At 49.8% G+C, this 23,772-nt stretch overlaps 6 protein-coding genes across 6 annotated transcripts; 1 reads left to right on the top strand and 5 right to left on the bottom strand.

Annotated features, from left to right (window-relative positions):
- Positions 1-316: 316 nt before the first annotated feature.
- On the bottom strand, positions 317-2,104 carry ALTATR162_LOCUS5229 (uncharacterized protein; the record flags this gene model as incomplete). Its single annotated transcript, XM_043312848.1, has 1 exon — positions 317-2,104. The coding sequence occupies one exon, from the start codon at positions 2,102-2,104 to the stop codon at positions 317-319; it is 1,788 nt and encodes a 595-aa protein (XP_043168783.1).
- A 744-nt stretch (positions 2,105-2,848) lies between these two features.
- On the bottom strand, positions 2,849-3,292 carry ALTATR162_LOCUS5228 (uncharacterized protein; the record flags this gene model as incomplete). Its single annotated transcript, XM_043312847.1, has 2 exons — positions 2,849-3,199; positions 3,251-3,292. 2 exons carry the CDS (start codon positions 3,290-3,292, stop codon positions 2,849-2,851), a joined length of 393 nt encoding a protein of 130 aa, XP_043168782.1.
- Positions 3,293-3,447: 155 nt separating this feature from the next.
- Positions 3,448-4,070, bottom strand: ALTATR162_LOCUS5227 (uncharacterized protein; the record flags this gene model as incomplete). Its single annotated transcript, XM_043312846.1, has 3 exons — positions 3,448-3,580; positions 3,625-3,767; positions 3,819-4,070. 3 exons carry the CDS (start codon positions 4,068-4,070, stop codon positions 3,448-3,450), a joined length of 528 nt encoding a protein of 175 aa, XP_043168781.1.
- Positions 4,071-10,637: 6,567 nt separating this feature from the next.
- ALTATR162_LOCUS5226 (uncharacterized protein) lies at positions 10,638-11,971 on the bottom strand (the record flags this gene model as incomplete). The annotated part of the gene is made up of 4 exons (XM_043312845.1): positions 10,638-10,832; positions 10,885-11,232; positions 11,282-11,662; positions 11,714-11,971. The coding sequence occupies 4 exons, from the start codon at positions 11,969-11,971 to the stop codon at positions 10,638-10,640; spliced, it is 1,182 nt and encodes a 393-aa protein (XP_043168780.1).
- Positions 11,972-17,713: 5,742 nt separating this feature from the next.
- Positions 17,714-19,713, bottom strand: ALTATR162_LOCUS5225 (uncharacterized protein; the record flags this gene model as incomplete). Its single annotated transcript, XM_043312844.1, has 3 exons — positions 17,714-19,007; positions 19,059-19,641; positions 19,695-19,713. The coding sequence occupies 3 exons, from the start codon at positions 19,711-19,713 to the stop codon at positions 17,714-17,716; spliced, it is 1,896 nt and encodes a 631-aa protein (XP_043168779.1).
- A 403-nt stretch (positions 19,714-20,116) lies between these two features.
- ALTATR162_LOCUS5224 (uncharacterized protein) lies at positions 20,117-21,843 on the top strand (the record flags this gene model as incomplete). The annotated part of the gene is made up of 3 exons (XM_043312843.1): positions 20,117-20,682; positions 20,729-21,064; positions 21,114-21,843. 3 exons carry the CDS (start codon positions 20,117-20,119, stop codon positions 21,841-21,843), a joined length of 1,632 nt encoding a protein of 543 aa, XP_043168778.1.
- Positions 21,844-23,772: the final 1,929 nt, after the last annotated feature.

Raw genomic sequence — 23,772 nt, 5'->3', positions numbered from 1 at the left:
TCTTCTCGTATTCTGCCCTGACCCACAAACCCACATCCCTTAGCTTCCGCACTTTCCCCGGATCCTTCGTAACAAAAAAAAGATTCGCTTCCGACGACGACTTGGAGCTGACCTTTTCAGCAAAAAGAAAGTTCGAAGAATCCTGAGCGAACTCAGGCACGTTGTCCCCTTCGTGGATCGAACACGATACCTCCAGATTTAGTGTGACTGAGACTTCAGTCTGGCGCTCTCCCAATTGAGCTAAGGAGACAGGTTTTTTATTTTCACTGTGTGGATTTCTTCGCTTGCGCTCGATGTAAACCACGACTCACACGCATCAGTTCTTCCTTACGTGTGCAATCAGGTCTTGCACGTCACTGTGACTCAGACTCTTATTGTCAAGGCTCATGCCCAGCTCTTGTTTCTTTTCGTCGAGACTTTCTCTCTGGCCGTTGAGATCCCGTTGAGAGTCGCGGTCCGGGGTACCCGCTTTTGTCTTTTCGTCTCTCAGAACTCGCAGATCACCAGTTTCAGCTCCAAATGGTGCTGGTGGTGGGGAACTAGCCGCGTCACCGCTCGTTTTCCGCGCATGTTCGACAATGTCCGGTAGATCAACATGGGAGAGACTGCCATCGTCGACACTCATGCCAATTTGTTGCTGCTTCTCTTCCTCTTCTTGCTTTAGACGATCAATTGGGTTACCGCTTCCGGGTGCTGGTGATTCTTGCTGTTTGGAGTCTTTTCTGCTCACCCAGCGTACAAGTTCGCCAACATCGTCATCAGTGATGTGCCTCTTTTCCTTGATTGGTTCGATTGACTCGCGACTTCTTGGGCGGCCTCGCTGTTCCTCTTCGTCAATCTCGTCAAAAGTCTCCTTGACAGGCGTAGAAGCTGCAGACTCGCCGCTGGTGCCGTCGTGGCGCTTGAACCAGCGGCCTAGCTCTGGCACGTCGGAATCGTAGTGCTCTCCTACATCGGAGTCCAGTTCAGGTCGTTGTAGGTTCCTGCGCACAGGCCCGGCTTTGGGTCCGTCGCGATGCGATATCCAGCGTACAAGGTCGTCGGCGTCCTCCTCTTCATCTGAGGATCCCTCTTTGAGTTCGCTGTCGGATTCAGTAGATACATCGCTATACCCCGTATGTCTATCATTGAATGCGTCGTCTTCTTTCGTGTCTGACTTTCTACTGGCGTAGCGAACAAGTTCATCAACATCTGACGTGCCAAGACTCTCGTGACCACTGTCCTCTTTGGCTTCCACTACGTCGCCGTCTTTCCGTCTTTCACCGTCGCTCGGGGGATCTCGTCGACTGACCCATCGTACTAGGTCTTCCACATCAGAGTGATTGATACTTTCCTCATCACTCTCATGGCGATCCCTTTGTTCTTCTTCCACATCTGAAGAAGCCGTTGATGCGCGATCATTGAACTCAACCGGTGCGCCATCTTCCCTGATTTTCTCCATATTGCCAGCATCTTTTGTTGTCATCCTTCTTACTGTCATCTTTATTCTGCTTCCGATGCCATTCTTTCCCGATGCATCCTTCTCGGGCGCCCCTGTGCGATGCATCTGGCGTTCTTGATGCTGATTCCGCCACTTATCTGCTGCATTTTGCTCCTTTTCGCAGTCTTCCTGTGTAACAGTCTTCATCTGGTCCTCAATTCTTTGCTGAAAAAGTATGCTGCGAAGGGAATGGAATCGCGCCATGTGCGGCTGCTTTTGCCTAGGTTTTGCGGAGCTGTCTCCGCTGTTACGGGCCGAAGGTGACTTGTGGTGACCAGAGCTTTTGTTCGAGGTCGATTTTAGGGAACTCCTGCTTGGTGATAAGGATGAAGGTCGAGGCGCCTGGGCAGCGACGTGCTTTTGTTTGTCTTGGCTCAACCGTTGAGGGTCGAGTGCTTTCTTAGTGTGTTGAGTGGTACGTTGGTCTTCCTCTTCGGATAGGTCCCCTTCGCTGCTACTGCTGTCTGAGTGTTCGTCGCCTAGGCCTTCCAGTATCTGTGTGACTGCCGGGGACATTAAGCTGTTCATACGGCCCAATTGCTTGCGCTGGTCCTGAGGTATTTGATCTATACTTGCAGCTGGCGCGGCCTTCTGGGACGGCGGGAGGTCGAAGTATGACGCCATGACTTCTGGGGTCACTTTCTCCTCTCCAGTAAAGACGAAGCGTCTCTGGGTTCCGAGGAATGTGCGTTTGAGCCAATGCGCCAGATATGGAGCGGGATGGAAGAGAGCTCAGGTGGGAGGCAGTGCTCTTGGGAGGCTTGGAGTTCTGCAAGGTGTCGGGATTGCAGACCGGGCTAACCTGATACCGCAAGTCTCTACCCCGCATTTCTGTGATGTCACGGCTTGTGGTTGGCCGAGGGTGCTGATTCGCGCTGATTCAGCTGTCTAGTGAAGTAACGATCGGCGTCGTATGCTTGGGCGACATCACCGTTTTGGGTTTCGAGATTTGAAGCTAAATATTTGGCGCGACAGTTGCGACAGCCGCTGAGATCGGAGGATTTCACCCGGTAATGTCTGATCGCGATAGGTGGAAGGCGGTCACCGATGCGGCTACAATCGAAGTGAGACGGCACGGCAGGTGAGGCCGCATGCATTTTCTCGCTCATCAATGGCCGGTGCTATCATTCACGGCTCGATACGCACGATCTATGAGCAAGCGCTAACAGAGACGACGTGGGCCCACTCAGTTTTTTCATTGCAATCCCCTTCCTGTAGAACTGATGCCTAGTACCTAAGACTTCGCCAAGTACGATAGCCTGACTTCGTGTTTCAAGCTCATGTATATGTCCGAGCTGATGCACCTCTCGAAGATTATACGCAACTCGGACAGTACGTCTCCCCTACTTTTTGGTTCCGTCCGCCTGATCATAGTCCAGAAGGTTCAGTGTGCCCAACGACATGCGGGGTAATCATACTCTGAAGACGGTGAAGAATATCAGCGCACGTCACATAAGCACGTCGATCAGGGAAGTTACTTATGATTCCAGAGATAGTCTCAGTGCCTCCACCGATCCAAGTGCTGGTGATATTAACGTGGGGTACCAGGATGTCGATTACGGTGCCATAATTGGACCGTTTGAAGAGCGTGCCATTGATTGCCGTAGCACCCACGGTATACACAGTAGGTTTAGATGCCGGGGATGTGTAATCGCCAGGCATGGCTTCATTGCCTGCCGCGACGCCGAGGAAGATACCTGCTGCAGCGATGGCAGAGGCCTGGATCAGTGTCAAAGTATCGATCGTAAATGCTGCAAACTGGCCACTTACAGCGTCATTCATGGCTTGGAGCTTTCTCCCTCCAAGGCTCATGTTGGCCACGACTCCATTGGAGCAATCTCCAGCGTCCGTACGTTCTTTGCATCCATGATAACAAAATCCATACCTGCAAGTACGCTAGCGTTCGTACTGGAATTGAAAGAGTTCAGCAATTGGACCGCTAACATAGTCGTCTTATTCGCCACACCTCATGTAGCGGAGCCGATTGTACCAGCAACATGAGTACCATGTCCTTGGCCGTCGATCATATCTCCCTCATTGCTGAAGTCTGCCAGGAAGTAGGCACCCGTCGAAGCGTCAGCGAGCATCTGTTCACACAGACTGCTCATGCATATCAAAGAGTCGCAAGATTACTGGTAACATACGCGCATGTACTCTCACCGGCAATGGAGTCGTAAAGATAATTAGTTTGATATGGCTCGGCGTGCGAGAGACGAGCCAAGCCCCATGAAGCGTTCAGCTGTTGCACTATCTCAGATTCACGGACCCTAGCGTCCTGCTGGACGTACTCAATTTAACCATATTAGCATACGCATATCAATCCAAGTGTCCATCCCACATGCTCAGAAGCTTGGAGTCGAGCAAGTTCCTGGTCATAAATATTGCCAGCAAGACCTCCGAAACCAGGCATCGCATATTTCCAATCGGGCTTGGTGGATATCGAAGCCCTCAAGCCATCTTCAGGTTGCGATGTAACATCGCCTTTGAGCTTCTCGATCCATTTCTCGGTAATGGCATTTGCTCTGTCGACGTTGATCAACGGAGCGGCAAGTGCAGAAGGAAGAAGAGCGGATGGTACAGTTGTATACATAATTTCGACATGTTTTGGTTGAAAGTACCCAGGCGAATAGAGAAGCCTACGAACAGGTGATGAACGTTTCAATCCCTCTGGTTGAGGTGTACCTGTATCGACGGCAGCGCTGCAATTTAAACAGCGACGCTGTAAAACACTTCCAAGTGCCAAAGGCGGCAGATCTCTTCAGCAGTGCATGTGGGGATACAAATTGAGCACGAGCGAACCATGGTCATAGGAGGCAAAACAACCTGCACATGCTACATGACTGCATGGTATCAATAAAACCCTTCTGCTAATCACATGGTCTCCAATACTTCAAAGACGTGAACCGCAGAAAGAGGCCTTTTTAAAGCTCTCAATCTAAGTCCCAAAGTAAAATGCGTGCGGGCCGGTAAGCTTGAGGCCTAACAAGCTCTGGAAAAAACCCGGTACCGGTAGTGTTACTGTGACCAAAGCACTGTGGCACATAGCCTGTTGTGATCTCGGTTCCTACATGTTTTCTTTGTTGTACTCGATGGGCGCTAAGCTATCGCTCCTTGTGATTGGTAGCAACGACTGGTAGAGAGTGAGCAATCTTATCATAAATGTCACAAGTGCTCGTCAGAAAGTCAACATACAGGACGATGTTAGCCCGCCGTCACAAAAGTTGCTCAGTGTAAGGAGAAAGATGGTGCATGTGTGGGCACTCACGTCAGCTGTTAGACGTGCGCCATTTCCATCACTAGACTATGCATCCATGGGCTTGCATGTTGGTGCGGAAAGTATTGTAGGAGCGGGACAAGTCCGACGAGATTGTGTAGCTCCATGGACAAGCATTGGCTCGTGCGCGAACATGTTGACCAAATCATACTTTCGGGACCATGATCATGCAGGCTTTCCCATTTTACTGAAGGGTTTTGATAAGCCACATATATTGTCGCTTTTATGGAATCTTTGTTGATGAGAATGTGTAACACATACTCGACGTGATTGTAGGCTCGAGACATAGAGCGATGGTGCGTGAGGCTCGCCTTCGAAGGACCGGCACCATGGAGCATTGGATATGGTTCCTAGAGCATAATGCCTCATGATGTTCTTTGAGTGGCCTTGAGTATCTGAGTATTCAAGGTATGTCTTAGGGGTGGAAGTTTTGTAATGTAAGGTGCAACACATCCTATCGTGAAGCTCTGTGTGATAGCCGCAAACTTATAGCCATCTCCGCACTGGGTCGATGAGTGTAGTTCGTAAGACTAACGGTCATGCATACCACTCGCAGACTTGTCAACAATCAAGCCAATCAATCTGGCGTAGCCAGATTGGATTGGCTTGATGTTTATAGAGGCTCGGATTGGCTTGGTGAGCTTGATAGGTTACAGGCGCTCAGATTGATTGATGAGATTGATGAGATTGATGGCCCGAGCGTAAAGCGTGAGGCTGTACAGGTAGGTGATATCGGCTGTATCGTGACTATTTCTGGTGTTGATTATCGCTATCGTCGTCAATATCGCTGTCGATATCGTCGTCCCATGTACTCAAGCTGTACAACGCCTCCATCTCGCTGTCAGTTATAGAGCCCGTAGAGCTAATATCGTCATTGCCCAAGCCAGCTTTTCTCCACCGTCGTACGCACTGTATTGCTGCTAGAAGCTGGGGTTGTATAGCTCGTCGGCGAGGCTCTAGCAGGTCCCCAAGCTCACTAAACATACGCTTACACTCACAGCTTGACGCTGGGATAGATAGTACGTCAAGCGCAAGCTTGCTAAGGCGAGGATAGCGATCCTGCAGCGATAGCCAGTATTGTATGGGGTTGTTGGCGTATTCGCTGTCCTTCTCTACGCGCCGCTCGCACTGTTTCCACCGAGTAAACTCGTCGTCCGCTGCCACAGCGCTGCGAGTAGTTGTAGGGTCGATAAGACTGTCGATTGCGTCGTCTATATCGTTTGAGGGCACCTTTGGGCGCTGTACAACTAGCGGAGCGGTGTTGTACTCAGCCTATAAGGCGCGAAAGTTGTAATTGTTGGCAGCAAGCCAGTCGGGCTTCTCAGCACCCTAGGAGACGTCGCAGTACGTTTTGTAGTAGGGATGGAGTATTGTAGCGGTGTAATAGGCGGGCGATAGGTCTAATTTAGCGTAGTATTCGCTAGCCTTTGCCTACGCTGCTCGCAGGTTAATAGCAAGATGGTCCTTAGGCGCCTCGTTGTGGCTATTGTAATTAACGGCGTTATACAGTTCAACGCGCTGCTCGTAGTAGTTGAGTATATATTTAAATACTGGTATTATCTTAGCAATAGAACCAAACTTGCCGCTCTTGCCACGTCCCTCAAGGCGCTTGGTAGCAGCTTTTAGAGGCTTCAGCGCATCTATATACTTAGTAATTACTGCCCAGTCGTGTGTTGTAAGGCCGCTCGATCGCATCCACCGCGGCGCCTTAGGTGGCCTGTTACCCCGCGTTTCTGCGTACGTGTCCTTATCTCGTATGCGCTTTATATGGTGGTTGGCGTAAGCGTTAATTGCTGGTTGTAGCTGTACAGCGCGCTTAAAGCAGGAGTAGTAGGAGTTCTAGCGGGTGACAATAGGTTTGACGGGCTTGAGGATCTTGCGTTTATCGGCGGGCGCGTTGGTAGGTAGCTCGCGGTGGGCAAGGCGCTGAAAGTCGGCAAATAGAGCGTACTGTTGTGGTGTTTTAATATAGTTAACAATTGCTATAAGTACGCCTAAGGGCCCGTCGCGCCTCCACACGCCTATATACTCGCCCTCAGCAGCGTACTTAGCTGGGCTATTGTCGTAGGAGGTAGCGTCGTTGCCCTAAAGCAGCATCTGGCTGATAAGATTGAGCGTATGGGGACTACAGCGGAGGCGACGATGGGCAGCGTTAAAGCCCATCTCCCGCGCAAGTGCGTCTATAGTAGTGTCGTTATTGCTTGCGTTGTTGAGTACAAAGTATCCTATACTCGCTGGGCTAATCCTGAAGTCCTTAAACGTTTGAGTGACTACGCTGGCTATTATCTCGCTACTATGAGCGCCTGTTAACTGCGGCAGCGCAATAGGAAGGTCTACAATACTGCTATGGCTGTTAACGTAGTACGCAACAATACCTAAGAAGCCACGCTTGCCGCCCTTTGTCGTCTAACCGTCAAAGCTAAAGTGTATCTTACTCTGTGCCTGCGACAGCTCCTTGATAACTAGCGGCCTTAGGTAGTCGTATAAGCGCACAACGTAAGCTGAAACGCTGTTATGAGATGCTTATAGTGCTGCCTCTGCTTGTGGGTTGGCTAGCTCGATAAGCTGTCGAAAGGCTGGCGATTTGAATGTAGAAAGAGGCAGGTTTGCCTTAATAAGCTAGCTAACTGCTGTAAGTCTAAAACGCTGGGTATTGAAGCTGGATAGCTCGTTCGCGACTCTCTGGCTAACTCGATTGCTAGTTAGTACAAGCTGGAGGGCGTTGTTGAGGCCTTTCGAACGGGTTTCTCCGTCAGGTGCCTGGTGGTTATGGCCGCGTCGTTTCTCTCTAAGGTGTCGCTGAGTAGCTGATGTTGAGCGCGTTGTCTCGTATATTTGGCTAACGCCAGCGTTAATAAACTTATGCTTATGGCAATAGCGGCATACGAAATAGATGCGGGTGGGATCTTTGCGCAGTGCGACGCGGTAGCTGTAGCGATATACCTAGCTTTTCTTAGAACGCTGCGTCGCCATAGGCTTTATATACAGCGGTATACGATCCTAATTAATGCCCTTAAAGTTATCCTCTAGGTATTCGTTAAAGCTTCTAGTGTTGAGCTCGTTAGTTGTTGTTATCGTTGCCTGCTCGCTGCCCTCGATAGGTGGGATGATGGCTTCTTTAGCTTGGGTATCGCGCAATTGCGCTTCGAAATCCAATGCCTGGGACGCTTTAACTAGGGCTTTACGAGGGGATATACGAGGCGACAATAGAGGGCTTTTGATAGTTATAGGCTGGCTGAGAGTACTGCGAGGCGTGCTTTTTTGGCGCTTTGCTGACGCGGTAACAACGTCTTGAACGCGTCTTTTTGGTGGCATGCTTGCGATTGAGAGAGGGAAACAGGCGTATTTTAATAGAGACTATAAAGTAGCGCGTAAAGGATGGGTAGCTAAGAGCTGAAAAGGTGGCGTAGCTTGGGTAGGTTGTGGTTGTACGATAGAGCTGCAACATGAGACGGTTGGTGGCTTAATATATCTATTGCTTAGCACTTGTTATAATGTTTAAAAGCAACTACAACAACGCGATAATTATTGTTATTTAACAGCAGCAGTTAACTTAGCGTGCTTTATTTAGTAATTGCGCATACAGAAATATTAGAGAAAAGCGTGTTCTAGTAGTGTAACTATAGTATTACAATTAATCTTCTTATAAGTTGCATCTATAGCTACCTTTACCTGCAACAATAACAACAACAACTACAGCTGTCTATATACAATATTATTGCGCCTCTTTTTAACTCTGCTAAGCCTAGAAAGCTTAGTAGAGGTGTATACTAGCTAGCTATTGTGGCTGTTCGAATCGCGCGTATTACACAAACATAATCAAGCTTATTTATATATATACACAACGCGTTGTGGTGGATTTTTTTTAGATATATTGTTGTCAACCTCAACACCAGAAAAAATATCGTGAGATCGCTCAACACTAATATCAACAACCTCACGCTTTACGCTCGGGCCAATCAATCTCATCAATCTGATCAATCAATCTGGCCCATCTCAGCTTGATTGACGATTTTTTTGCTCCGGATTGGATTGGCTTGGCTTGGTGGCTATAGACGCTTAGATGGATTGATGAGATTGATCTGGATTGATTGTTGACAAGTCTGACCACTCGCCCTATGTGTAGTCCCAATCGGTCAAGTAATCCACGTCGATATTAAAATTGCGATAGACATTTCATTCAGTTGCGAGCAGAGGGTTTCGAAGGGTTCCCACTTTGGCGATCTGTGTCTGGATGAAAAGCGATATTCCCAGGTTGTCTTCCAAGACGGAGCTTCTTGATGAAGCTGCGTTGATCAAACGCTTCTCATGATACAACGGCTCGTTCTAGAGATCGCTGCGTACCATGATCCCGACAAGGCGGTTAACAGGATGGCATTCGATGTGCAGCAATAGATGACCAGGAGTGAAGGGACGAAAACGAAGCTAGCAACTTAACAGACAGGAATCCCACTTACCGGACATTTTTGCTGCAACTTTCCTACCGCACACTTCTATACTACTCTGCGCACGTCAAGCCTCGCTTCGCGGTATGCTGCCATACGGCAGGATCGTGAATCAGATTCGCAAGCCGGCGCCCCTGCACGTTTCATGTTAATGATGAGCTTTGTTGTTGTTCGGACACTTTGTAGCGATTCTGCGCCATATCTGTTCAGTGTTCTTGTTTTTGTTCGTCACTAACTCTCATCGTGGCTGAATACGAAGGTCGAGTACGTCATTCATATACCGATTCATGGATGCGCGTTGGTCAGGGTCAAATGCGGCTATACTTCGTCTTGGTTATTAGGTCCTGTATGTGATGAGGCCATGCAAACATTGTCCATGTCATATCGACGCGTAAAATGTTTTGCACAAGTCAAAGCGGCAGTTGAGCGACGAAGTTGGTGGCGCACTTGGCCGTACGGAAGTCTCCACCTTGGCGCGCGCACCTAGGCGGAAGGAAGATGGCAGCTGCAGCCTCAGCCGCAATATCTCCTGATTGGAAATGTGGGGCGATATCGAATCTTCCGATGACCACGCTGATCAACGTTGTGCCAACATAGCATCGACAATGCGGGGAAAGTGGAAGCCTTAGAACCCGCATGCAGCTAGCTGTGTCTGATGATGCGTGGTACCTGTGGAGGCTATTGTTAGTCGCTCGGGGTAATAGCTGTTGAACGTTCAAAGACCTGCCAGGAAGGATGGTGTTCTAGTCCAAGATCCCAACGCCACACTGATCATAACCCACCTGGCCTCCATGTCAATATCGCTGCAAGCTAGATCGTCTTTAGACTAGAGGTATATGACCTTAGTACGTGCTTTCATTACTCACGGAGATGCAACTACCACCAGATGCTGCACAAGATCAGCTAAGACAATGCAGGGCATTTTAACACGGCGCCGTTATACTAATGCACACGATCACGCAGCATATTCAACGATACTTCTCTCGAAACAATTGATGACATCATGAGACGAATGAGGGTCAGCAAAAGCTTCAATTCTGGATCGTGGCTGAAGCCACCAGCGTAAGTACGTTAGTGAATGTATCGCAAACTCTGCTTTCGTTATATCAATCCCCGCATTCGAATGCCGCGGTAGCGGGGTGGTACTCTTGCTTTCGTCATCAAAGCTTCATCAGAATCGATCACGATCGCAGACTTTAGTGTCTCGAGCGAGGCGGACACAGCGTTTGCGGACTGTCTGAACGAGTTGGTCTGACAACTTGTATTTCCACTGATGCTACCTACTACCAAAAGATAGCCCCACATGCGTCATACATGCAACAACCGCCATCATAAGCTCATGAGAAAAGAGGGAAGGAAATCTTCGACCTCTAACAATGCGTAAATAGGTCAGATAACAATGCAGAATGCTCATAAAGGTCGCTATGAAAGCCACTGCTTAACCACTGGGGTTACCGTTGAAGGCGAGCTGGTTCTTGGTACCAGAAGGAAGACCAGTGATCTTGTTCTTCAGCGACAGGGTAGTGAGGCGGGAGGAGAGGGCAGCAGGGGTCTTCTTGCCCTCGAAACCAAGGATGTAGGCGGCAAGACCAGCAACGTGAGGAGTAGCCATGGAGGTACCAGAGATGGAGTTCTTCGTCTTGTTAGCTTCTGTTGTGAATATGAATATAGTGGGTCAAACTTACAGTGCCGCCGTTGAGCCAGGTAGAGAGGATGGCAACACCGGGAGCAAGGATGTCAACACCAGCACCGTAGTTGGAGAAAGAGGCGAGCTTGTCTGAGCTGTCGGTGGCACCGACGGTGTAGACAGTGGGTTCGGATGCAGGCGAGGAGTTGCTAGCATCCTGAGCCTCGTTACCAGCAGCAACAGCCATGAAGACACCAGCGGTGACAGCATTGGCCGCAGCAGCGTTGACAGCAGTAGAGCGAGAGCCACCAAGAGACATGTTAGCAACAGCGCCGTTGGGGCAGCTGCGAGTCTTGACGTCGTTGGCGACGTAGTTGATACCAGCAATGACACCAGAGTTGGAACCCTTCAAGTTGTTAGTAAGCATTCAAGATATGGACCATATGTCCACGTACCGAACCGCTGGCATCAAGGACCTTGACAGCGTAAAGCTTGGTCTTCTTAGCGACTCCATAGGTCTTGGATCCGATAGTACCGGCGCAGTGGGTGCCGTGGCCGTTACCGTCAGTGTTCTGACCATCGCCAGCGTAGTTGGCGAGGAAAGTAGCACGACCCTCAAACTCGGGGTGCGTAGTGGAAATGCCAGTGTCAATGACATAGGCGCAAGTACCGGCGCCAGCAGAGTCGTCGTAGGTGTAGGATGTGCTACCCTTGCTCTGGTGAGAGATACGAGCAAGGCCCCAGGTAGAAGAAGACTGGGTTACGTAGGCTTTCTTCTCGAGGTGCGACTCGCCAAGGTTGGCCCTAACAATAGCGTCCTGCTCAATGTAGTCGACCTGTACTGTGTTAGTATTCTAGAGGATCATATTCGAGGCCGAAAAGCTTACACCAGGGAGGTTGCGAAGCAGCTCAACAATGTCATCAGCCATATCAGCAGAGAAACCACCGAATCCAGCGAACTTGTAGACATGAGCAGGGTCCTTCTTGAGAATCTTCAAGGCAGTGTCGATGAGGTTCTGAAGGTTCTCGTTCTTCATCTTGACGATCCATCTTCCGGGGATAGGAGCGCCGGCACGGGGAACGATGACCGGGGCAGGAAGGGCAAGAGCCACAGGCAAAAGTGCGAGAAGAAGTGAGAGCTTCATGTTGAGAGATTGATCGAAGACGTAGATCTTTGGAGCGAAAGATAAGGAAGACTGCTGATGATGGGCTGAGTGTTGCTGTGCTCGTGGCCTGATGATATGAGAGGGCGTCTGGTACCTCTTATATAGATCTGTTTGACAACCTGGTGTTGAAACGAAATGGCAGGAGGCAAATGCACCTTCCAATTAGGATTAGCAGCCATCGACAAGGAGATCTCGTGCCATGCCGACATACCCACACCACGGTACAAGGTGTTGTCAGTCGCTAGAATGGCTTGAAATGGCGTTCGTACACCTTCGATACTCAATTGGGTAGGTGCTACAGTGTGTTCCGGCACTACTACCAAGGTTGCTTCCAAGACACCGCAGTAGTGGTGATGGAACGGGCGGAAAGTCTTAGAGAAGGAGGAGGATACTGTGAGTAGTGGGTCAGATGCGCAGGTCTTGGCATGATGCACTTTAAATTAACATGCTTACTAGTTTAGGGATGTGAATAACGTCGCGTAGAGAATCAACGTAGAAAGCCGGCACAATGGCGCGATTGGACGAGGACGGATCGATCTGCAGCCCCTTGTGAATGTCCTGATAACGGCGTAGAAGCGATGAGTGGGCCGGTACTAAGTCGACTGTCGAATGAAGCTGTTTCAAGCAGGATTGTCGCCTGGGATTCATCAAGCATGCCCTCCGTCTGTTGGTTGTGGTTCCACAAGTCCTATTCGTCTTGGGCATAGCTCGCTTGTCAACCCCGGATCAAGTGAATCAGCATGATGTGTGCTCCTTTTCCATCCCTGAACTGAAGTCGCAAGGGTACGGGACGAGCCGCCATTGTACTGGTAGGCTGTATGTACATCCACATGCCGAGGCAATCGTCGGTTGATACTGCGCAAACAACGCTAACACGGAGGAAAAGAATGAAACTGAATCTACAGTAGCTAGTTACCAGAACCGCCTAATTAGATGACATGACTGAGAGATGGTTAGATGGCGTTCGAGTATATGTTTACCATGAGCCTTACGTCCTTTACCAGAACTGGATGGATGTCCAATCTCGCTAAATTAGATCAGCAACGGGAATTGCTCCAATTACAACAAGGTCGTTTGCGTCTCCGACTTCTCGGCAGCTGGGTTAGCTACACCGATCCCATTTCAGGCGGCAGAAAGACATGATTTGGATATAGACCAATCAGATGCCGAGTTTTACTTTATCTGGCGGGCTTGGCGAAACCGGCTATGTACCCTTCCTATCACGGCGCTATCCGGTAGCGCTGCATCGTGGCATCATTATGCTTTTTCACAATCCCGAATGGCTGAACGTCTTGAAAATGCAGTATTCGAATGCTGTGATCTGAAGCAGCGACAGCGCTCCCATCCGCTGGCCACCCAAGACCCGCTAGCAATGAGCTTAAAAGCACGTAGGTGCTGAACCACCTCCTTCTTTGGGAGTTAGCATGACGCAGACCAATATAGTTAACCTGGCCCTTAGCCACACCTCAGATAAGACGACAACAGGATAGGGGAAACGGACGAATGGTGAGCTACGATAATCTAGGTAGCGCTCTTGCCAGAGCGGAATGATGTGATCGCTTTGAGAGGCTGACCTGTCCCACGCCGGCCGTGTGCAGCTCCCTTGTTCGTTCCGAGCGAATCCAGTCCAGAACCAAAAACGGCAGAGGCACGCGATCTAGACGGGCAGCCCACATAGCGGTAGGACTAGGAGCCTAAGGAAAGTGCAGCGGAGAGGCGAACTTCCAAGCACCTTCACAGCGACCGCGGACTTGGTGAGTTGGCGCCTCGCGGCTGTGTCGATCGCGACGCCGCCGGCGAGTGTGAGCGTGACGAGGTTTCTCCTGCCTCTTGTGTAAGGTACTCCGTTCACAAAGATGACCTACCAGCCGTCTTTGCGGCTGGCAGAGGCATGAGAGGCGAAGGGGTGTGGTGTAGTGTTTTGGCGAGCGGTCCTTCCATCTCAAGTGCGATGCCGAGATCCCGCCGTGCGCACGTGTGATGCATGGTTCAAGCCGGCCTCGCTTTCAACCTCGCGGCATTTACTCATGTCACAACATCAGTACCAGCCGGCGTCAACAAAGCTTCAGGCAAGCTTCCTCATGTCGTCAAACTCACTTCGAGCATCGCGCAATAGATCGTCCCTCGAATATTTGCTGTAGCTTCCTCTCAATAAGGAACCGCTCATCGCCAAATCTCCAGGTCAATCCAATACTTCATACCATCGGGTACCGCACCATGAACAGGTCATCACATGATCATTTTGTGAGAGCTACGCTTAATACGGCGATGGCCCATTTTACATCCCCACATCAGCGTACCGAAATGACCTTCAAGTAGAGGTGCTAGCTGTTTGACAACGCAAAGCAAATGTTAACCGGAAGGGGCTCACAAAATGCAAAAGAGGTAGAGTGTAGTATCGACCCATTTGTTCTAGAAGATAATCCCAGGGCCAAGTTCCCTGACTCCATATGGAGCTTGATGCAGATGCTGACAAACGCTGCAACCTATAACCCACAGTTCACAACACATGGAAGCTATACCTATGTGTACCATGTTGGTTCCTCATTGCTCGCCGTTCATTCAATGTCGCCCTAGCCGCTCGCGTGCTTAGCGCCCCAAGCATGATCTCCCATGATCTGCTCGTATCTCAGACCCTGCGACGATCTTCATGCGGGATTTGAGGACCTTCCCTGAACGTCAAGACTCCACCGATGCCAAGAGCGCTAGAGTCAGGCTACGACCCTATACCTCCGCCATTGATTTACTGCATGGTATAGTTAGCTGCATATAGGAGGAATGATGGCTTGCGTTAGCCTACATTTTCTATGCCTAAGCTATTCTCTGGTCTTGGGCATCATTTCTTGTCCAGCTATCATGCAGGTACACCTGCTAACATCGTAGGTTTCGCTGCCAATCGAACATGTAGTCAGCTTCTGGCCATGTTGCCGCCTACCCCTACAGTCACAATCCCTTGCCTCACTGTTCGAAACTACCTTCCTGATCCGTTCCAACTCAATAGTCGACGCACAAGACCACCTCGATGGGACATGTGTTGCGATGGCGCATTATTCGCCATCTTGCAACAACAGGTGCCCACTTAGACAGCATTGAGCTCAGCAAGCAATCTTCCATAGGGAAGTTTAATCGAGCTGTTCTACATCCGCAGCTGGCCGACCTAGTACACTACTTCCTCACTCGCCATCGCAGACTATGGTAGATTGTGTAGGTACTTTTAAGAGCCACACATACACCAAAACTCAATTCCGTTGCACACGCAGCATTTCCAGCGACGGTCCGTTCCATGTCTGGTCATATCAACGGAGAATATTGCTTGCATATAGACTGTGGCAATTATCTGGTAGGATTAAAACGTTACCTCAACCGGCGATATCGTCCGGCGCCAGCCACCGCATCCTCTCCCGTCAGGAAACGAAAGCAACGTTCCGTTCACTTCCCGCTGGATCAGTGGTCACCACTTTCCTGTTCCTCGTCGCCGATCTCTCCTCAACCTCCTTCCTCATCCCTTCATTACCGGGCTTAGCACTTCATCTCTTCATACTCCAGCCTTCTTGCTGTTGTGATCGCCTCAGAACAAGGCCTCAGTATCCATTCCACACCCTGCAAGCACACAGCCTTCTGGTGTGTGAGTGTGAGCGCATACAGCGCCACCAACACAAGCAGGTCTCGACTCTCCCAACGGGCCGACCCATGTTTCTGGAAGGAGATTGGGATCATGGTCACATGGCTTATCGCAACACCTCATGCATCATGCAGGACAAGCCTCCATGAGCGCGGGACAAGCCTTAATAAGAAGGCGGATCCGGTCTTGGCGGCGGTTGGCGACCTTCCGCTCTTGGAAGGTCCCGGCGGTTAAACGGTTGCAGTACTTGAGCTGTCAGACCAGATCGTGTCTGCACTGAAAGTAATATCGCGTTTACCACAGCTTGGCGATCATCGGGCCTAAATTCACTCTTTCGCGAGTGAAATAGAAAGAATCTTATCATGTTTATCCAGTTTCTACTTATAGGTGGCTACTGACGTTTAGCTAGTAGAGTACCAGCCATATCGCTCACAGCTGTAACCCTGGTGAGAGATCCCTCGCTATTCTACGCAGAGGATATGCTAAACAAACACTGTCTCCTCTTCTGAATCCAGCTATATGCTCCGAGGCCTAATGTCGCGTTATGAGATTTTCTAGCAGGGCGATCGCCGAATGCTCTTTGTGCGACTTTAAATACATGTGCAGCCTCTTGCAGGATTAATGTCGACTCTAAGTCAATAGCTGTCATTGCATGCTGTATTCGCATCTCTTCTACTTTCTGTTGCACGTTACGGCGTTCATCTACTCGCCAAACAGCCCTTACTCGTACGATCCGGTGACGCTTGCTAACGACGCCGCTGCACTGCTTGAGTATCTCATGGTCGGAAACGATACCGAGAGAGGGGCAGCTATCGTAATGGGACACAACCTAGGCGGCGTCGTTGCATCTGAGCTTGCTTTTGGGAACCCGAGTCTAGTTAGAGTCCTTGTTCTTATTGATCCTGCCTACTACGCAACGGCTTCACTTGACGGGTGCGCTTGTTGTGACAACGCTGAAAAACGCCTCAGCTGCAACAGCGCCTGAAGTTTTCTGCGTCGATACTTGAAGAGCAGGAGTCATATGTGGTGGATATACGGCCCTGGATGGGAGTCTGGCGTCTGCACAAAATATGAGGTATGCCGGGATGCATTTTTAGTGCTGTTTTCGAGCAGCTCATCGACATCTTAGGATAGTGGAGTTCAAGTGTCGAGTATAGGTTAGAAAGAAAAGATATGCCTAAACTAGTTACAGTCGCACAGCAAAGTTCAGTTGATCTTGAGATTGAGGTTGGGTTAGCCGAAGAAGAGAGTCAATGTTCTAGATGGCGGGCACTGGCACTTCCAGACCAACGCGACGAGGTTCAATATGGTCGTTGGGAAGTGGTTCGCAGCAAGAGGCTATATCCGGGACTAGATCGTGTATGTGCAATGGACCGCTTCCTAAAGCTATCGCTGTGCTGCGTCCACGTCATGCCAGGATAGCCAGGTCGGGGTTTAGAGACTACAACCATACGATACCGTGATGGGCTGCTACAGGACTGTAATATCTTTGCGGCGGACGGTGCTATTTTGACAGTAGCCCAAGTTTCCGCTACGTGTCCAACCAGTGTAAGAATCGTGCGTGCCATACTCATGTAATTATCGTTTGTACCAGTAACCCTCGTATTTGGGGTTGTTTCTCGTAAGGATGATGCGGGAATAGGTTTTTCATACAAGTTCTCACGAAACTCACCTCGCCGTGATTTCCAATACATGCGCCTTAGTCAGTTGTTCCAGTATACTATGCGTCCAATATGAATGATGGAGATGCTCTCGAATTGAGATATGTGTATGTGGTACGGGTGGTAGCGGGAGATAGTTGCTCGGAAGCTAGTCATGATGTCAGGTCGGTGATGTTCATTCCCATTATGCGCCATGATTAGGATTAAGTCTTTGCTTGCTCGTTGACTACCATACCATGAACAATGGCAATTTGCGAGTCATCGTTGTGTTTCCATGCAAGAAGATAGCATGGTTTGTTCGATCGTTGTTGAGATATGGTTAGGTAGGGAGCCGTGGTGGCATGGGAATAACCCAAGGTTGCGTGTTTCTCTTGCATAGTCTAGCAAAATAGATAAAGGGTCTGGATGACAGCCATGTGATATCAGCATATTGTGATATCATATGAGCTCAATTGCTCTTTCTTCCGCATCATGGTATGCTTCAAGCACCCTTTGCAGCATGCGTGTCTTATTATCGAAGTCTGTAAAGATGAACATCTCAGAATCTGCCTCAAAGTGAAAACACCCCACCCGTTCGTAGCTCCCAATGTTAACTGGGCTAGGTGAGAGCAGTATACCCTGTACATATCCTTCTCCTATTGATCCGTAGCAGCAGTGGCGAAGGACGACTAGGCTGACCTCGTGAGCCAAAAAATCCAGTCCTGAGCTTGTGAAGTCGTCGAAATACATAGTACCATGGTAGTCCTTCCATACTAGAGCAGCCGACTTTGGTGGAGAAATCAGAATTGGGCGACATCTCAATGTCATGGAAGCGTTCACAAGCTCCCCAGAGGGCTTTTGATGTACACGCAGGGCTTCTATTACAGCCATGTCGAAAGTTGGTTCCAACGTTCTGTTCTCTCCAGACCATGGTGTCCAGCGCTCCACTGAATGGTTGATACTTGCCCAACTCCAAGTGGGTGCACGCCAAACAGCGGACCTCAGGGTCGTGTCTGTCGGATGCAAACCGCTTGCGGTAGACCTTCGTACCCAGCACATGTCTTCAATGAGCCGGCTTCGCCATAACCCAGCAACTAAGGCGTCGTTCATTACTTCAGCGACATCTTGTGCAACACCGTTCAACGCAACGAGTATATCTTTGTCATTCGTCAGGTGAAATCCAGAGTAACTAGCTCTAAAGTTGCACCAATATTTGTAATATTCAGATAGGTCTTCATGGCCAGTTCCGATCGTGCCTGGAAGCTCAGAGGTCCGCTTGATCTTGTAATCGTTGACCTCCCATTTCAGGATTTGACCCATGAAGCCTCGGAGCCGATAATGGCTTCGAGACTTGTGGTCACCGCTTGGGCCTTGTTCGCTAGTCATTGTTTCATGACATTCCCAGTAGAGTAACTCTTGCGTGAAATGGATAATTCCAGTACTCAAGTATCGTTCCTGCGCAACCCAGGCTCTTCTGTTCAGAGGTGCAGTACTAACAACCTCTTCAGGCGTGAACACTTCAGGCTGTATAGTATAGGCTATCAAGGGTTCATTCGTCTTCTGCCCATATATGCGATTCCTGGTGGTTTCGACTCGCATGGGTAACAGGCCTTGCGGATCGCGGTCAAAGAAGTGACCCATATTACTGTCTTTAGCGGCCGTGGCTGCAATGCAAAATATGGCTTGACTGTAGACGTCCCGCATACGAGCTGCTTCTCCCTCCCAGTCTTCCGGATCGCCTTGTATGATACATCTAGAGCGCGTGAGAGGAGACACACACATGAGCTGATCAAATGCAACGTACAGCGAATCAATCCAAAGATACTGAATTTGCATCTTTCGGGCTACATGAATGGCATCTTGGAAGGTTTTAGGAAGATTTGTCAACAAAATACCTGCTCTAAGGCGCGCAGCAGTTGTTCGAGTTAGTTTGAAAGTCTGAGAACCCCCCCAACAATGCGAAAGCGCGATGTATTGTATCGTTTCGACAAAATCTTGGCTTTCAATAAGACAGATTGTCGAAGTTTCGCAGTGCCCTACGTCAAGCACTCTTGTAGGCACAAAAGAGTTGGTTTTTCGTCTGCTCTGCCTGATCTTCCGACACTCGGTATGCGTAGCTTGGCACCGCCTGAACTGAGATAGGACAAAGTCGGTGCAGGCTTCGCTGCCGGTATTGCCGGCATTAAGGCTTGTGTCTACATGTGCAAGTCCGGAATGAGCTGGCAGGGGCCCTTGCGAGGGATGGATGTTTGTGTCAGATACTAGGTCGAAAGGTATGTAAACCTTGGTCCAATGAAAGCCAATCTTGACTTTTCCTTCTCCATCATCGCTATATTTACAGGAATATTCAGTGGGCGCCATATGAAACGTACCGCCTGAGCCATGCCCTGTTGCAAGGTAAGTCAATTATTCGCATACAATTCCACACAGTTGATCGTACGCAACCTGCGAGATATCATAGCTCGTAAACGTCTGCATATTCCGCACGACAATGCAAGAGCTTGCTGAAACGACTCGGCCGTTGTGTGATGGGCGAATCGCAACAATCCGTCTTTAGGAGGCATAACAAGGTTTTCTCCTCGGAGCAATCTCTTACACGGATCGCAAAGCGAATCTTCTGACATTTTGAGGAGTTTTGAGATGTGTGAGACGGTAAAATCATGGCATGGAGGAGACGACGTCGCGAGCGGTGGCCATGGTGTTGAGGCTGCGCGTCCCCAGATGTGAGTGGACCCACTTCCCCTAGCCTAAGCCAGGGTCCAGCGTTGCCCGGCCTTCGTACCTGCCTGTGCTCAACTTTTACGAATTGCCAAACCTCAGCATGCTGTCGCTCCCTTCTCTCTCCGCAATGAAGCGGACATGATGAACTCGTCACGCGCATTCAATCGGACTAGCCAAAACACGTTCCGCAAACCCCTCGACTTCCTCAGCAATCTCTCGCGTAACTCGGTACAAGTCCCAAAGGACAGAAAGAGAAAGGACAGCAACGTCCACAGGCGGAACACCAGCGCCAGCTCACTAGACGATACCGATCACTCTGACGTCGAGTTTTACGCGCAAATGGAGACGTCCAGGCGGAGTCATTCGACGCAGAACTCGCAGTCGGAACTGCAGCCTGCGGTACCGTTGATCGATATCGGGAGTCGCAGCAACAGCCCATACCCACGCATTCGCAGCGCCGCACAAAGTGAAGACGAAGACGATGAATACGAGCCGGCGAGCAGCATACGGCCATTGGTCAGCCACGGCGTAGGGAGAGGAAGCCATGCCTTCCGAGGCTTCTGGCAACAAGGCGGGCCTGGAGCTTTCTTTTTCAGCACATGGAGGGGCTGGCAGGTCTGGGTGGGACTGCTGGTCTTTTGGGTCGGCGGATGTAGTTTCGGGCTGCTGCTGATGAACCGCTTCATCATGCTGACGGGTGTCTACAAGTGAGGCGCATCGTGACTGTGGCTTGATACACACTAACAGGATCAGGTTCCCATTCCCTCTCACTCAATCGTACGCGCAGCTCATCATCACACACATTCTCCTCATACTCATCTCGAGCCTTCTACGTTTCTCCAGCAACCCGCTACATTTCATAGGCTTCGGCGCCGCCGTACCGCCCTCGCAACCAGCTGCGCCACAAGGAGGAGCATTTAGAGGCAACAAGAAGCCTGGTGTATATGCCTTTGCACGATGGCTGTCGAACGGCTCGGGAGGCATTGCTGGCGGAGGTCTGTTTGAGTTTGACTGGGAAATCGCCAAACAGGTGCTACCACTTGCGGTAGTCTTCATCGTGAAGGTGCTGCTGAGCAACTTCTCATTCGCGTACGAGGCCCAGAGCCCTATCACATTATTTACCGCTAACATGACATAGTTATGCACCACTTCCAACCTACCAACTGGCTCGCATCGGCATAACCCCACTCGCCGTCATCTTCTCCTGCATCCTACAAAAAGAGAACGTCAACGGCAGCATCCTCTCCTCCGCACTCGTCGCGACCCTCAACCTTTTCTTCGCTTCCTACCGCTCCAACGTCCGCGTCACCTGGGAATCCGTCGTAGCTGGCGTCTTCTCCTCCATTTTCGTCGCCCTATACCCCATCCTCCTTCTGCGCACATACCGCAAGATCGTCGCTGGCCTGGTACCTGCAGGCGATGTACTCACCGGATACCCTAGCGGCTCGGAAGAACCAGGCAACAGGGAGGAGACTCGCGCTTTCTACCGCACGTTACACTACACGTCCCTCGTGTCCCTCATGCTCCTTACGCCTATTGTGATTCTTTCTGGCGAAGTCCCGCATATATACCACAATATTCCCTTCCTCGATGTGCCCTTCTTTTGGGCCATGATGCTGTTTGGCGGCATGGGCTCATGGGCCGTTTTCTCAGGCACTTTGCTGCTGGTCAAGGCGACGTCTCCGTTGACTGCGACGTTCGTGTCTGTTCCACGAAGTGCGTTCCAGCTCGTTGCTATTACTCTGTTTAAGAGCCCGGCCCAGACTTGGATTGGCGTCATACTTTGCTGGATCAGCAGTCTGTGGTTCCTTGTAGCGAGGCGGGATGAGGGGAGAAGTAGGGATCGGTTGAGATTGGAAGGCAGATAGCTGGTGTTTGGTGATATTTTGGAATGTCTATTTCTTCACCGAAGTTTATTGTGTATCTCTGCGTTTCGGGATTGTTGCATTCATACTTCGTCTTGCATAGCGCAGCATTTGATACCTTCATTTATTGCATCTTTCACCAAGTTCATATTGCCCTGCGCTTTTCAAAACTAACGTGCCTGTCAAGGGGGGCTGAGGTTCATGGCTCTAGCAGATGTTGTGGTATTCTGCTCGATCTACATCCACGTTTGATCATTTCAAGAAATGCTGAGTACGCCCTCGACTCACCTTGGTGTTGCACTACAGGTTCAAATGCATGGTAATAATATTCATGCCGACCTCGACCCAGTCTCAAGCATCAGGAGCTCCATCAAATCTATCCTCTGTCGTCTTTCCTCTTTTCCTTTTCTTACAACCTTTCCACTCCCGATCTCCAAAAAGGTATTTAATGAACAGTATGGCACCCAAAATCAAAGAACAACTAATCTATGTTTTTCCCGGCCTCCACTGTTCTGCTGAACACTAGGCAAGGTAGTGTGCAAGAAGTTCCAAAACGAGGACGGCTATAATGATGGAAGCGAAACGTCGAGGAATCGAATGTAAAAACTTGTACTCTTTCTCAGCACTTCTCCCGACACAGCAGAGGACTGCTATACCATTCTAAAAGATGCCAACGAGTGCATCATGGTACTGAAACAGTTGTCGACCACTTTGACGATTGTTCTTCTTCTCTTCCGTCCTTCTGCAATACTAAAAGGCATTACAATAGCCGCATGTGGTCGCGGCTTCCACGAAACCCCAGAACAACAAGAAGCACGGTGCATGCGCTCTGCTCGTTCTGCTATGGTCGTTCAGCTACTCGACGTCCACAAGACGAACGCTGGTGTACCTGGAAGACGTGCGAAAATCCAGAGCATTCTAATCGAACGTCCAGCTACTCATGTTGGCAGCTTGCGAATGGTATATATACCGCTTTACCCTCTTCTTGCTCCGAATTCCTTACACCACACTTTCTGATTTGCTTCCCAAAATAAATGCCAAGAGAACGCATGGAAAGCAGAAGGTGTGCGAAAATTGGACATGTTTCCTGTGCGCGGTGACTATTTGTTTCCCTAAAACAACCTGACTACAAGGAGTGGTTCGTTTTCTCGCCGGTTCAGATGAGTAACAAAACCAGACGACTGTTTTTCTCTAACCCCGTATCCAGAATGACAAAAAGATAGAAGAGAGGAGTTGATGGCTCGGTTCTTTCCGAAAGGCGTCTACTTACCTCTATGACGATGCGCCGAACCATATTTACAAAATGCACCCCTGTTATCTTGGTCACTCTAGATGTGAGTTTATTAGTTTGGGCAGGAACATGGATGCACTTTGAGGACCACGATCATGCTAGGATGTGTTTTCGACACCGATTGTCGTTGCGTAATGCTTCATGCATAGACGGAGTAGAACTTTGACGACATCCACTGACTACCACACTAGAGGCCGAGGTGATAATCTTGCGGAGTCGAGAGCCTGGCGCTGCTACTGGATACAAGACTAGGCGTTTGCCATCTTCCAATGTTGTAGTATTTAGCAACGTGAAAATGTAGTCGATTCTGGGGGCCGAGGTATCGCAACGCTTTCGCCAATCCCGTGGTGGTCGTTGTTTGCCGTAGGAACTTTCCGGTGATGGCGCGCACGTGGCTGTTGATTCGCCTGACGCCGGTGTCAAACTTTGTTCGTTTCCAAACATCCAGGTATAATCTCTTCCAACATATGGCCTGATGTTTTGAATGAGGATATTCTTTCAAATCTTTTAGCTTCACTTCGTTGGTTGCACCGAACAACTCTCCGTCACGCCGCAAATAACCTCGAATACGTCACTAGACAGGCATAGATAGAACTTCGACTTTGTAGAACCACGCAATACCTAGGTATTGTAGTAGCAGC

Source organism: Alternaria atra (assembly GCF_907166805.1).
Source record: "Alternaria atra isolate CS162 genome assembly, contig: 25, whole genome shotgun sequence".
In the NCBI taxonomy this organism is placed as follows: domain Eukaryota; kingdom Fungi; phylum Ascomycota; class Dothideomycetes; order Pleosporales; family Pleosporaceae; genus Alternaria; species Alternaria atra.
The sequence above is the reverse complement of the archived record's forward strand: the minus strand, read 5'-3'. Positions and strand labels throughout refer to the sequence as shown.